This window comes from Pteropus medius, unplaced genomic scaffold (assembly GCF_902729225.1).
Source record: "Pteropus medius unplaced genomic scaffold, Ma_sr-lr_union100, whole genome shotgun sequence".
NCBI lineage: Eukaryota > Metazoa > Chordata > Mammalia > Chiroptera > Pteropodidae > Pteropus > Pteropus medius.
The window spans coordinates 242925-255045 of NW_024347867.1; the positions used below are offsets into that span (position 1 = coordinate 242925).

The 12121-nt window shown below is 33.7% G+C and overlaps 1 protein-coding gene across 3 annotated transcripts in view; it reads left to right on the forward strand.

Annotated features, from left to right (window-relative positions):
• NUP62CL (nucleoporin 62 C-terminal like) overlaps window positions 1-12121 on the forward strand; it is a 67826-nt gene that overhangs the window by 35002 nt on the left and 20703 nt on the right. For 2 of the 3 annotated variants that reach the window (XM_039878937.1, XM_039878938.1), the window contains exons 3-4: window positions 351-449; window positions 4358-4520. In XM_039878937.1, the coding sequence (XP_039734871.1) occupies window positions 351-449; window positions 4358-4520 (262 nt within the window). The remainder of the gene's footprint in view (window positions 1-350; window positions 450-4357; window positions 4521-12121) is intronic. The other variant, XM_039878939.1, reaches the window with a different exon arrangement.

Consider the following 12121-nt stretch of genomic DNA (forward strand, 5'->3'; position numbering starts at 1 on the left):
TCCATTTTTAATCAAATACTTGCCCTCAGACCTTTCCTTCTGTCTTTGTTGTCCTAAGTGTACAGTTCAGTGTTTTTAATAAGTTTTCTGAGTTGTATAACTATTGCTATAATCCAGTTTTAGAACATTTCTACCACCCTAATAAGATCTCTCAGCCCCAGATGACTACTAACCTATTTTCTGTCTCTACAGACTTGCCTTTTCTGCACATTTCATATAAATGGATTGACCATAGTTTTTTGAAGTTTATCCAAAAGTTTCTAAAGGACACTTGAGATGAAAAAGACTATATAAATCCCTCAATATTTTTGTTTAAAAGTATAATAGTAATATTATGTTGTTCTCTGCAGTCGGTGCCCCAACAACTTCAGCTGGAATGCTTGGTGATATAACTATGGGATTTAGATTAAAATTCTCTGGAGAGGGTGGAGCAGCATCTACTGTATCTAGTAAGTTTTTAGAATTTTTGGGACATATTTGGGCACTCATTGGAAATGTACTGCATAGTAGACAGTAAGTTGGTTGTATTCTGTTGCTTACAGGACTAAGTAGATTTTGATCACCTCATCAGAGTATTCAAAAGGTACAGCAATACTGACAATTACCAGAGAGTAGAATGAGACAATTGATATCAGTGATATTACTTCTTTGAGATAACTACAATCAAAGCTACTATCAAATTCTTATCAACTTTTAAACTTAAGGATTTTTATTATTGATAATAGTGTTTAAATTGACCGAATATATTGAGATTGATATAGAGTTTTTTTCTCTAAAAGTTAATTTTTGACCTACATTAAAGTTGACCTTCTAAGGCTGATTACAAGAGTTTCTGTAGACCTAACCTAAATTTGTTTCTGTCACTTAGGAGCTAGTTAGGTTGTAGGTTGAAGAAAACTTGGTTACCCATTGCCTTATAGCTAGAGTGAACCAGGAAGTTAGAGGACAATTGCCACTTAAACCTACCATTTAAATCAGACTCCATTTTAGGAAGTCTTGTTTGTTTTTATTTTTAAAAGTTTACTTAGAGATGAAGTGAAATATTGAGTCATTGAAATACTAATTGACAGGCTTTTTGGTGACTCTGCCATTGCCCACCCCTACCTATCTAAGTCTCAAATTCCTTCCTGCAAATTGGTACCTTTGCTATCAGCTCACCCCTTATTGCCATTTTATTCACCACTATCTTATGTACTTACCCACCTCTTCATCAAATAAGTCTCAACTCTACACCTGCAACCCAGAGTTATTTCTTCCCCCTACTCACTTTTCCTTCTCCCTAAGTATATTCACTTGATCACTTTCTTCATCTCACAAATCAGCCTTACAGAGTAGTTTTCAAGTGTCTGTGTCTGCAAATTTATAACCATTCGGGATTATTCTCCACCTTAGGTATAATCGGCAAGTTTTAAGACAAGTTTGCTTGTTACCACTGTCATCTTTTATATGAGTCTGAGAAAGTAATGCTGTCCATTCCCAGCATGGACAGGATAGGAAAACTGGACAGTAGAATCTTTGAAAGGATGTTTTCACTATTTTATATAATGATTTTAAGACCATCAGAATGAGATTTATTTAAATGTAAATCCAAATTTGGCATGCGATTATTTTCTCTTATTTATAGAACTGTGCTTCCCTTTTACTATACAGATAGGTAGAGTTGACTGTATTTAGTTAGACCAAAGTTGTAACTTGCAAAATCAGAGTGTAATAGAACCTTTATTCCCAAATCTATTGCCTCTTTTGGTATTAATTGAAACATTATTGTTATTTAAATATTATCTCTTATGCCAGAGCTAATTTTTTTTATACACTCCCTCCTCACCTCTGCCAGAGCTAATTTATACCTTTTTTAAATGGCATAAAAAATCAGAAACAAAGATGAATACTGTATAAAAAGTTTTAAATAATCATACCATTCTTTATGACTCATGATTCCTTTATGTTTAAGCTGACAGATATTAATTTCCTGAAGGTATCACTCATCATCTCTGAAAAGTATTTTGTTTGCCTACTTAGTTGTTTCTTTAGTGGTCGGAATAGTAGTTTGCTTTTTCTAAATTATAAAAACCATATATACATGCACATATATATATATATATATATATATACATGCACATATATACATGCACATGTATATATATACATATATACATATATACATATATACATATATACATATATATATGTCATTCCCTCTAGAGAGAACGGTTTATTGTTTCTCTTTCCAGCCTTGTTTCCAAACACACACAAAACTTCATTAAATTTATTTCTACAAAAATGGGATTTGATATGTGTGTATATATATGCACACACATAATCTTAGATTTTGCTGTTTTCTCTTAAGTATACATCATCTTTATATATCTGTTCATGTCATAAAATAATAATTACTTTTTAAAAAAATCTTTGAGGGAAGATAAGCTTCTTTACAAGAAGGACTCATTTTTTTACTTAATTGTTTTCCAGTTTTGAATATAGTAGTTGCCCAGTGTTTGAATGAATGAAGTCTTGATGGTGTCATTAACTTTTAGAATTTCTGGGGAAAGATTTATTTTTAGAATAACACTGTTATTCTCAGATGAAGAAAGGGGTGACATGGCTGTAAATAATGCCACACAAGATCCAAGTAGTCTCTCCAGTGTTTTGACTGATAGTGATCACAAGGATCCTTTATGATTGGGCATCATCTTTCCCTGTGGCATTCATTCCATCCTCACAGAGGCCAGCACAAAGAATGGGGGGAAGTATTATAAGGATCCTTGTGGCCAAATGGGAAATGGAATCTTGTGGGAATCTAATACAGGTATTGTTGTGGCACTGAACTTCAATAAAATTGGAACTTAAAAATTGTTCAAAAAGCAGCTATAGAGACCTCCAGAATCTAATATGACATAAACATAATTCAGTTGTTCTCCCTTTGTCAACTTCTTTTTTTCTTTTGTTAACTTCCCATTGGTTTCCTTACCCCTTTTTCTGCATTACTGTTTTAGCTTATTCTTAATTTTGACTTGCTCATGGCCCCTTAATTCTACTTCACATTCTTTCTCTGTCAGTCCTTCCAACTCCCGCTGCCTATAGTCTGATTCTTTCTACACTTTTGGAAATATTTCCAAATTTCTACCAATAGTCTGTTTCTTTCTATAGCTCTAAATTTTTGAAAATAAGATTCTGACCCATCTTATATCTGGCTACAGCTTTTTTATGCCAGACCTTCTCATAGACTGGCAGTAGCATATGGGATGGCTTCCCATACTTCAGATGCCCACCCTTGTCCCAAACAACTGTGAACCAGGATCAAAGGACAAAGTTACTAGAATAAAGAATGGGTGTCTGAGCCTGATTCCTGAGCAAGAATGGAGTAGACCAATTTCCTTTAGAATAGGCAGTGCATGTGTATTGGCAGGTAACAATTTTTGTTATAGAAGTAGCATTTATTAATTACAAGAACATTTGAAATTACAGAGACCCAAAATGTAAAAAAAATTCCAGTCCACCCAGCCACAATTTTCTGTTCATTATTCTTTAAGTGCTTAGGGTGTAGGAAAAAACAAAAGTGCTATAGAAGTTCAGAAAACCAAGATGTAACAATGAATAGAAGAAAAATGAGCAATAAACATGGGGAAGGAGGAATTTGAGCTAAGCCATGAAGTATACTGAGCATTTCATCTACAGAGGGCAGGACATTCTAGTAGAGATGACAATAGAAAAAGACACACAGGAGACAGGCCTAGGCTGTAGATAAAATTTTGAGAGACTTTTACCTATTAGACTGGCAAAGATGTATGCCTTGTATGGGCTTTGATGTAGAGAAACAGATATTCTTTCCTATTGATAGGAATGTAAATTGGCAAAATCTTTTTGGTATGGCAATTTGGCAAGATATATAAAATTTAGAGCATGCTGACCCTTCAACCCAGCAATTTCATTTCTAGAAATTAATTACACAAATGTATTCATGTAAGTATGCAAGGATATGGATGTACAGAGAATTCGTATAAGGTTGCAATTCTTTCCTTGAAAGTTTAGTAGAACTTAGCTGTGAGGTCATCTGGTTCTGGAGTTTTCTTCATGGGAAGAGTTTTGGGAATTGATTCAGTTTCTTTAATGGTTGAAGGTCTGGTTAGGTTGTAAATTTTATTTTTCTATAAATTTATCCAGGAGTGTTAGTTTTCAGCAGGGAGGTTTATCCAGATACTTGGCCTGACATATATTTCTTCGCATTACAACAACATTGAGTTCAAATCCATACAACTTTGAGTTCAAATAATGTGTATATGGTTTTTATCCTGACTGATCAATGACTGAATGAAAATGTTTCTCATTCCTTTCTAACATTTTACATTTTATTTTCTAGCTACGACATCAACAACCACCACTACCACTGTTACCACTACCACAACAACCACAACCACAACCACCAGTGGCTTGGCCTTCAGTCTAAAACCTCTGACATCACCTGGGATTAATAACACTATTCCAGTTGGTTTCGCTTCTATACCTTTTACTTCAACTGTTAAGTAAGCCTATATATTTAAAAATTTGTGTGAGTTTCATTTTACACATTGTACACAGGCATAATTTGCTTGTATAGCTTTAGAATAGTGTTTGAAAAATAGGTAAACGACTCAGAGTTGAAAGAGCAGTTAGTGAAAGGATTTTTGTAGCTTGGGAAGATGAACAACCAACAGGACACTTTTGTCTTCTGAATACCATTATAATAAAATTATTTCTATTATTAATAATAGCTAATATTTATTGTATGATTACTATATGTTTAGCAACTTGACAATGCTTTACAGATGTCATATTATTTAATCCTCACAGTAACCCTATAAGATAGGCAATATTTTTATTCCCATTTTATAGATGAGAAAATTGGAGAACATAGAGGTTTTATGATCTGCCCCTGGTCACACAGTTGGTAATGGTTGAGCCAGGATTAAAATTCAGGTAGTCAAGCTCCAGCATCTGTATTGTTACAGTCTATGCCATGTTCCTCTCTTTTTGTCCTTTTTTTTATTAAACTTTTTATTTTGAGATAATTTTAGATTCACATGTACTTTTAAGAAATAATACAAAAAAAAGTCTCTGTGGTTTTTTCACCTATTTTCCCCCAATAATAACATCTTGCAAAACTATATCACATGCAGGATATTGACATTGATACAGTCAACATACAGAACAGTTCCATCACCACAAGGATCCCTCCTGTTGCCCCTTTATAGGAACACTCACTATCCTCCCCTCCTTTCCCTGACCCTGGGCAACAATTAGTCTGATCTCCATTTCTATAATCTTGACAGTTTTTGAAATGTTATACAAATGGAATCATAAAGTATGCAATTTTTGGATGGTAGGTTTTTTTTTTATTTCATTCATTAGGCATAATTCCTTGAGATAAAGTTGTCACATGCATCAATAGTCTGTTCTTTTTTATTTTACAGTAGTCCACAGTATTGTGGGTGTACCATAGTTTGTTTAACTATTTACCTGTTGATGGACATCTAGGTCATTTCCAGTTTTGGGCTATTGTAAATAAAGCTGCTATGAACATTTGTGTACAGGTTTTTTGTACATATAGTCTCTCTGGGACAAATGGCCAGGTGTATAGTTGCTGGGTGGGATGGTAGGTCCATGTTTATTTTTTTTAAGAAGTTGCCAAGTTCTTTTCCATCATGGCTGTGCCATTTTACACACCCAACAGCAATGTATGAGAGATCCAGCTTGTCTGCATTCTTGCCTGGATTTGATATTGTCACTATTTTTATTTTAGCCCCTCTAATAGATATGAAGTGGTATCTCATGTGGTTTTAATTTACATTTCCCTGATGACTGATGATGTTAAACATCTTTTCATGTGTTTGTCATCGGTATATCCTCTTTGGTGGTGTCTGTTCATGTCTTTTGTATTTTTTCTACTTCAATTTTTTTTTACTATTAAATTTTAAGAGTTTTATATTTTCTTGATACCAGTTCTTTATCAGCTATGTGGTTTACAAAACTTTTTTCTAGCTCCATAACTTGCCTTTTCATCTTTTCAATAGCGTATTTTACCATACAAAAACTTTTAATTGATGAGGTCTGATTTACCAATTTTCCCTTTAATGGATTATTCTTTTAGTGTCAAATATAAGATCTCTTTGCCTAATTCTAGATACCATAGATGATCTATTTTCATTCTATAAGTTTTATAGTTTTACATTTCACATTTTAAGCTCATGATTCATTTTGAGTTAATTTTTGTATAAAGTATGAGTTTTAGGTTGAATTTTTTTTTTTTTTTTTGTCTAGGGATGCCCATCATTTTCCGGCATCATTTGTTGAAAGGCTATCTTCTTCTATTTAAATGCTTTTGCACCTTTCTCAAAAATCAACTAGACATATTTGTTTTAAATGCTTAATTTAAGCTTTTTCATTTTTAGCTTGATGGTATGGTGGATTACACTGATTTATTTTCAAATGTTGAACCAGATTTGCATATGTGGAATAAATAACCACTTGGTTGTGGTCTATATATATTTTTAGATTCAGTTTCTAGTATTATGCTTGAGAACTTTTATATCTAAGTCCATGAGAGATAGTGGTCTGTAGTTTAGTTTTCTTTTTAAATTCTAATTCTGGTTTTTATATAAATCCAGATAATTCTGGCCTCATAAAATGAAGTATTTCCCTCTCTTATATTTTATAAAAGAAATTGTGGAAAATTGGTATTAATTCATTAAATGTTTGGCAGAATTCTCCAGTGAAACCTCTGGGCCTTTTAAGTTGTAAATCGATTTCTTCAATGGTTCTAGGACTATTCAGGCTATCTGTTTCATCTTCTATGAGTTTTAGTAGTGTATGGTTTTTAAGGAATTGGTCTGTTTCTTCTAAGTTATCAACTTTATGAGTGTAAAGTTGCTCATAGTATTCCCTTTTTGTCCTTTTAATAGCTATAGACATATTCCTGTTTCATTTCTGATATTGGTGATTTGTACCTTTCTTTTACAAATTTTATTAATCTTTTCCCAGTGAAATAAAGTAGCTTTTATTTCATTGACTGGTCTATTGCTTTCATTTTTGATTTTATTAATATCTACACTTTATTATTTCCCCTTCTGATTATGTTGGGTTTGTTTTGTTCTTTTTTCTAGTTATTTGAGGTATGAACTTTGATTATTGATTTGAGACCTTTCCTCTTTTCTAATATAAGTATTTGGTACTATAAATATCCTTCTCAGCACTACATTAGCTGTGTGCATATTATGTTATATTGTATTTTTATTTTCATTCAATTCTATGTATAGTTGACCCTTGAACAACCTCGTTTGAACTTCATGGGTCTACTTATATGTGGATTTTTAAAAAAATAAAAACTGTAAATGTATTTTGTCTTCCTTATTTTTCTCAATAACATTTTCTTCTAGTTTACTTTATTGTAAGAATACAGTATATAATACATATAACATACAAAATATAACATATGTGTTAACTGTTTATGTTATTGGTAAGGCTTCCAGTCAAGAGTAGGTCATTAGTAGTTAAGTTTTGGGAGAGTCAAAAGTTATACATATATTTTCAACTGCATGAAGGGTTGTTGCCCCTAACCTCCATGTTGTTCAAGGTCAACTGAGCTTTTAAAATTTCTTTTATGAATTGCTCTCTGACCCATAGATTATATAGAAGTGTATTTGATTTACAAGTATTTGGAGATTTTCTTTTTTTATTTCCTTGTTGGTTTCTAGTTTGATTCCATTATCATTGGAGAACATGCTCTGTATAACTTTAGTTCTTTTATATTTCTTAGGTTTGTTTTATGGATGAGGATATGGTCTTTCTTGGCCAATATTCCATGGACTCCTGAGAGTTGTGTTTTCTGCTGTTGAGTGGAGTGTTCAATAAATGATAATTAGATCTTGTTGCTTCATTGTATTTTCAGATCTGTATCCTTTCTGCTTTTCTTTCTAGTGCTTCTTTCTGTTGTGGAGAGTGGCTTTTTGAGTCTCCAACTGTAATTACATATTTACCTGTTTCTTCCTTTAGCTCTATCAATTGCACTACATGTATTTTGAGACTCTGCCATTTGGTTGCTTACATGTTTAGGATTCTTGACTTTCCTGGTGCTTTGATTCTTTCATCATTAGATAATGTCTCTCTTTGACCCTGGTATTTTTTTTTTTTGCCGAAACTGACTTTATCTAATATTTATATAGCCATTTTTTTTTAAAAAAATAATCTTGCATGTATATCTTTTTTCATCATTTTACTTTCAGCCTATCTGTGTCCTTAAGTGAATTTCTTGTAGACAGCATATTGATGGATCATAATGTTTTTATCCATTTTGCCAATTTCTGTCTTTTAGTTGGTATATTTAGCACATTTACATTTTTCCCAGTTTTATTGAAAAACAATTGATATACATCAATGTTTAAATTTAAGGCATACTGAGCATGATGTTTAGAATTACATATATTGTAAACTGATTACCACAGTAGGTTCAGCTAACATTTATCTTCTCTTATAGATACAATGAAAAGAAAAGAGGAAAAAAAAATTTTAAATTCTCCTTTGGATGAGAACTCAGGATTTACTTTCTTAACAACTTTCCTATATATCGTACTGCAGTGTTAGCTATAGTCATCATATTGTACATTGCATCCTTAGTACTACTTTTCTTATAATTGGAAGTTTGTATCTTTTGATCACTTTATCCATTTGCCCATCGATGGACACTTAGATTGTTTCCAGGTCTTGGCCATTGTAAATAATGCTGCTATGAACTTGGGGAGATCAGATATCTTTTTGAGTTAGTGTTTTTGTTTCCTTTGGATACATTCCCAAAAGTGGAATTGCTGGATCATATGGTAGTTCTATTTTTAATTGTTTTTAGGATCTTCCATACTGTTTTTCATAGTGGCTATACCAATCTAGAATTTCACCAACAGTGCACAAGGGTTCCCTTTTCTTCACATCCATGCCAGCATTTGTTAACTTGTCTTTTTTGTTGATGGCCATTCTAATTGGTGTGAAGTGATATCTCATCATGATTTTAACTTGCATTTCCCTAATGACTAGTGATATTGAGCATCTTTTCATGTACCTGTTGGCTTTTTGTATATCTTCTTTGGAGAAATGTCTATTCAGGTTCTTTGCCCATTTTTTTAATTGGGTTATTTGTTATTTTGCTCTTGAGTTAAATGAGCTCTTCATATATTTTGGATATTAACTCCATATTAGATATATGATATGATTTCCAAATATTTTTTTCTCATTTCTTAGATTGTTTTTTCATTTTGTTGATTTTTTTTTTTTGCTGTGCAGAAGCTTTTTTAGTTTGACATAGTCTCACTTATTTATTTTTTATTTTTATTGTTTATTCTTTAGTTGTAATATCCAGAAAATCATTAGAAAGACCCATGTCTCAAGGAGCTTTAGTCCAATATTTTCTTCTAGGAGTTTCATGGTTTTGGTCTTACATTTAAGTCTTTAATCCATTTCAAGTTGATTTTTAGCACAGTTACATTTAAGATAATTATTGATATGTTAGGGCTTAAGTCTGCTGCTTTATTATTTTTTTGTTACCTTTGTTTTTGTTTTTCTGTTTCTCTTTTATTTAACCGTCTTCTCAGTTATTCAAACATTTATTAGGGTTCCACGTTGTCCAATTTTTAGTATTTCTGAGTATATTTCTTTGTATAATTTTCTTACTTGTTGCTCTAGGTATTACAATAACTTATAGCAGTCTAGTCATATTGACATTCTACCACTTTGGGTGAAATGTAAAACCTTACTTCAGTTTAGTTCCCTTTAATCTTCTTTTTTAAGTATAATTTTCTCAAGTATTTCCTCCATGTACATTGAACGCCACATTATGTGGTATTATACTTTTTGCTTCAACCATCAAATATGATTTAAGAAACTCATGAGAAGTTTAATAGTTATATTTACACTTTCTGTTCATTTTGATGCTCTTTCATTTATGAAATTCAGGAGTTCTATTTTCATTTCCTTTCTTTTTAGCCGATCTTCAAGGGTAGGTTTGCTAGCTACAAATTGTCTTAAGTTTATTTTACATGAGAATACTTTCTCTTCATTTCTGCAGGACATTTTCACCGCATATAGAAATCTTGGTACAGTTCTTTTTTTTCTTTCAGTTATTGAAAGAAAAATGTTGTTACACATCCTTTTAGCTTCCATGGTTTAAGATGAGAAATCTGCTGCCATTCAAGTTGATATTCCGTTTTAAGTAATGTGTTCTTTCTTTCTGGCTGCTTTCAAGACTTTTTTCTTTATCTTTAGTTTTCAGAATTTTATGTATTGTGCATGTCCTCGCATGGATTTCTCTAAATTATTCTGTTTGGTGTCTGCTCAACTTCTCGAATCTATAAGTTTATACCTTTTGCCAAATTTGGGAAATTTTCAACCTTTATTTTTCAGAATACTATTTTAATTCCATTCTCTCTTCTCTAATGTATCATCCTCCAATGATATCAATATTACCCCTTTTTATTACTATCCTCCAGGTCCTTGAGTTTTTTTTCAGTTTTTTTGCCTATTTTCTCTCTGCTGTTCTTTAAATTCTATTGATCTATCCTCCAGTTCACTGATTCTGTCCCCTGTCATCTCCACTCTAGTATCGAACCCTTCATGTGAGCCTTTTCAGTTATTTTATTTTTTCGGTTCTATAATTTCTATTTGATTGTTTTTCATAACTTCTATTTTTTTGAGATTTTCTATTTTTATTTGTTGCCAGAGAACCTATAATTGCTTGTTGTTACTCTCTTTGATGGTTGCTTTCTATTTTTTTTTCGGATAATTCCAACATCTGATAACTCTCGATGTTGTCGTCTATAGTCTTTTCTCTTTTGAGTTGTGATTTTCCTGGTTCTTGATATGATGAGTAATTTTCAGTTGTATCCTGGACATTTTGTCTATTACATTAGAAGAGTCTACATCTTATTTAAATCTTTTTAAATCAGGCAAATCCTTTTGTGGAGGTGTAGTGCAAGAGTTGGGTGTGTTCGTGTGTTCAGCTTCCCACTGGACCCTGCTCGTACCACTCCAACAAAAGTAAAGCACTGACTCCCACTGCCTCAATGCAAATGGGTGGTGTGGAAGTTCAGCTCCTCCCTCAGCCCTCTTGATATCTTCCCCATATAAGACGGGCATTGTGTCACACCACTTTATTGCTTCGAAGTGGGAATGTGACCTCGGCTCCCAGCTGGACCCCAGGAACTCGGAACAAGGGGAAGTGAAGAGAGGACTAACTGATACTGCTTAGTCCCTGTGGGGTAGAAGCAGAATTTCGGCTTTTTATTGGGCCCCACTTACACAAGAAGAGAGAGGAAGCAGGATGTCAACTACTCTGCCTCATATCACTTTATTCAGCCACATTGATTCTGGTTTGGTATGAAAGCTTGGCTCCCTGTCTACTGGGCCTTGCTGACACAGGCTCTGGGGAGAAAGGGGACAGAGTGCTGACTAGCCTTGCTTTGTCTTGCCTCATTTAGTCTTGTTTCTTTTTTCCAATGGATGTGGAGGTTAAGCTTTCCACTGAGCCTTGATGACAGTAAGGGTGCTGGGAATTGGAGTCATTACCAGCCCCTAATTATAGTACTGTGTTCAGTCTCAGTGATGCCAGGTGGATATAGAGGTTACTTCCCCATTGGGTCCCACTGACACTAAAGACAAGGGGTAGAACTTAATGGTAACTAGTCTTGCTCTACCTTTTAAAGCTTTGTTGCTGCTGGGTGGGGATTTAGGTTCATTTTGTCACTGAATTTTGATGACAGTACCCTGGTAGGGGAATTGAACATTGCCTGCCTCTGCTGGGAAGGGAACTGATGATTCCCTCTCCTCCCCACCCTGCTAACCCTTGTCTCAGCAGAGGAATCAAAACATTGCCTGGTTCCACTGGTCAGGGGATCAAAGATCAGCTATCTGCTCAGCCTTTTTGATAGCAGCTGGTGGGGGAATGGGAATTTTGCCTGGTTCTGCCTATTGGGGGATGGAACCTCAGTAACCTCAGCTGCCTATTCAGTTTTGAGGGTACTGCTTAGACCTGGAATCGGTCATGTGTGGAGAGGGAGTCCTAGCTCTTTCGCCACACTTACACGGAATGGAGCTACCATCGTGCCGA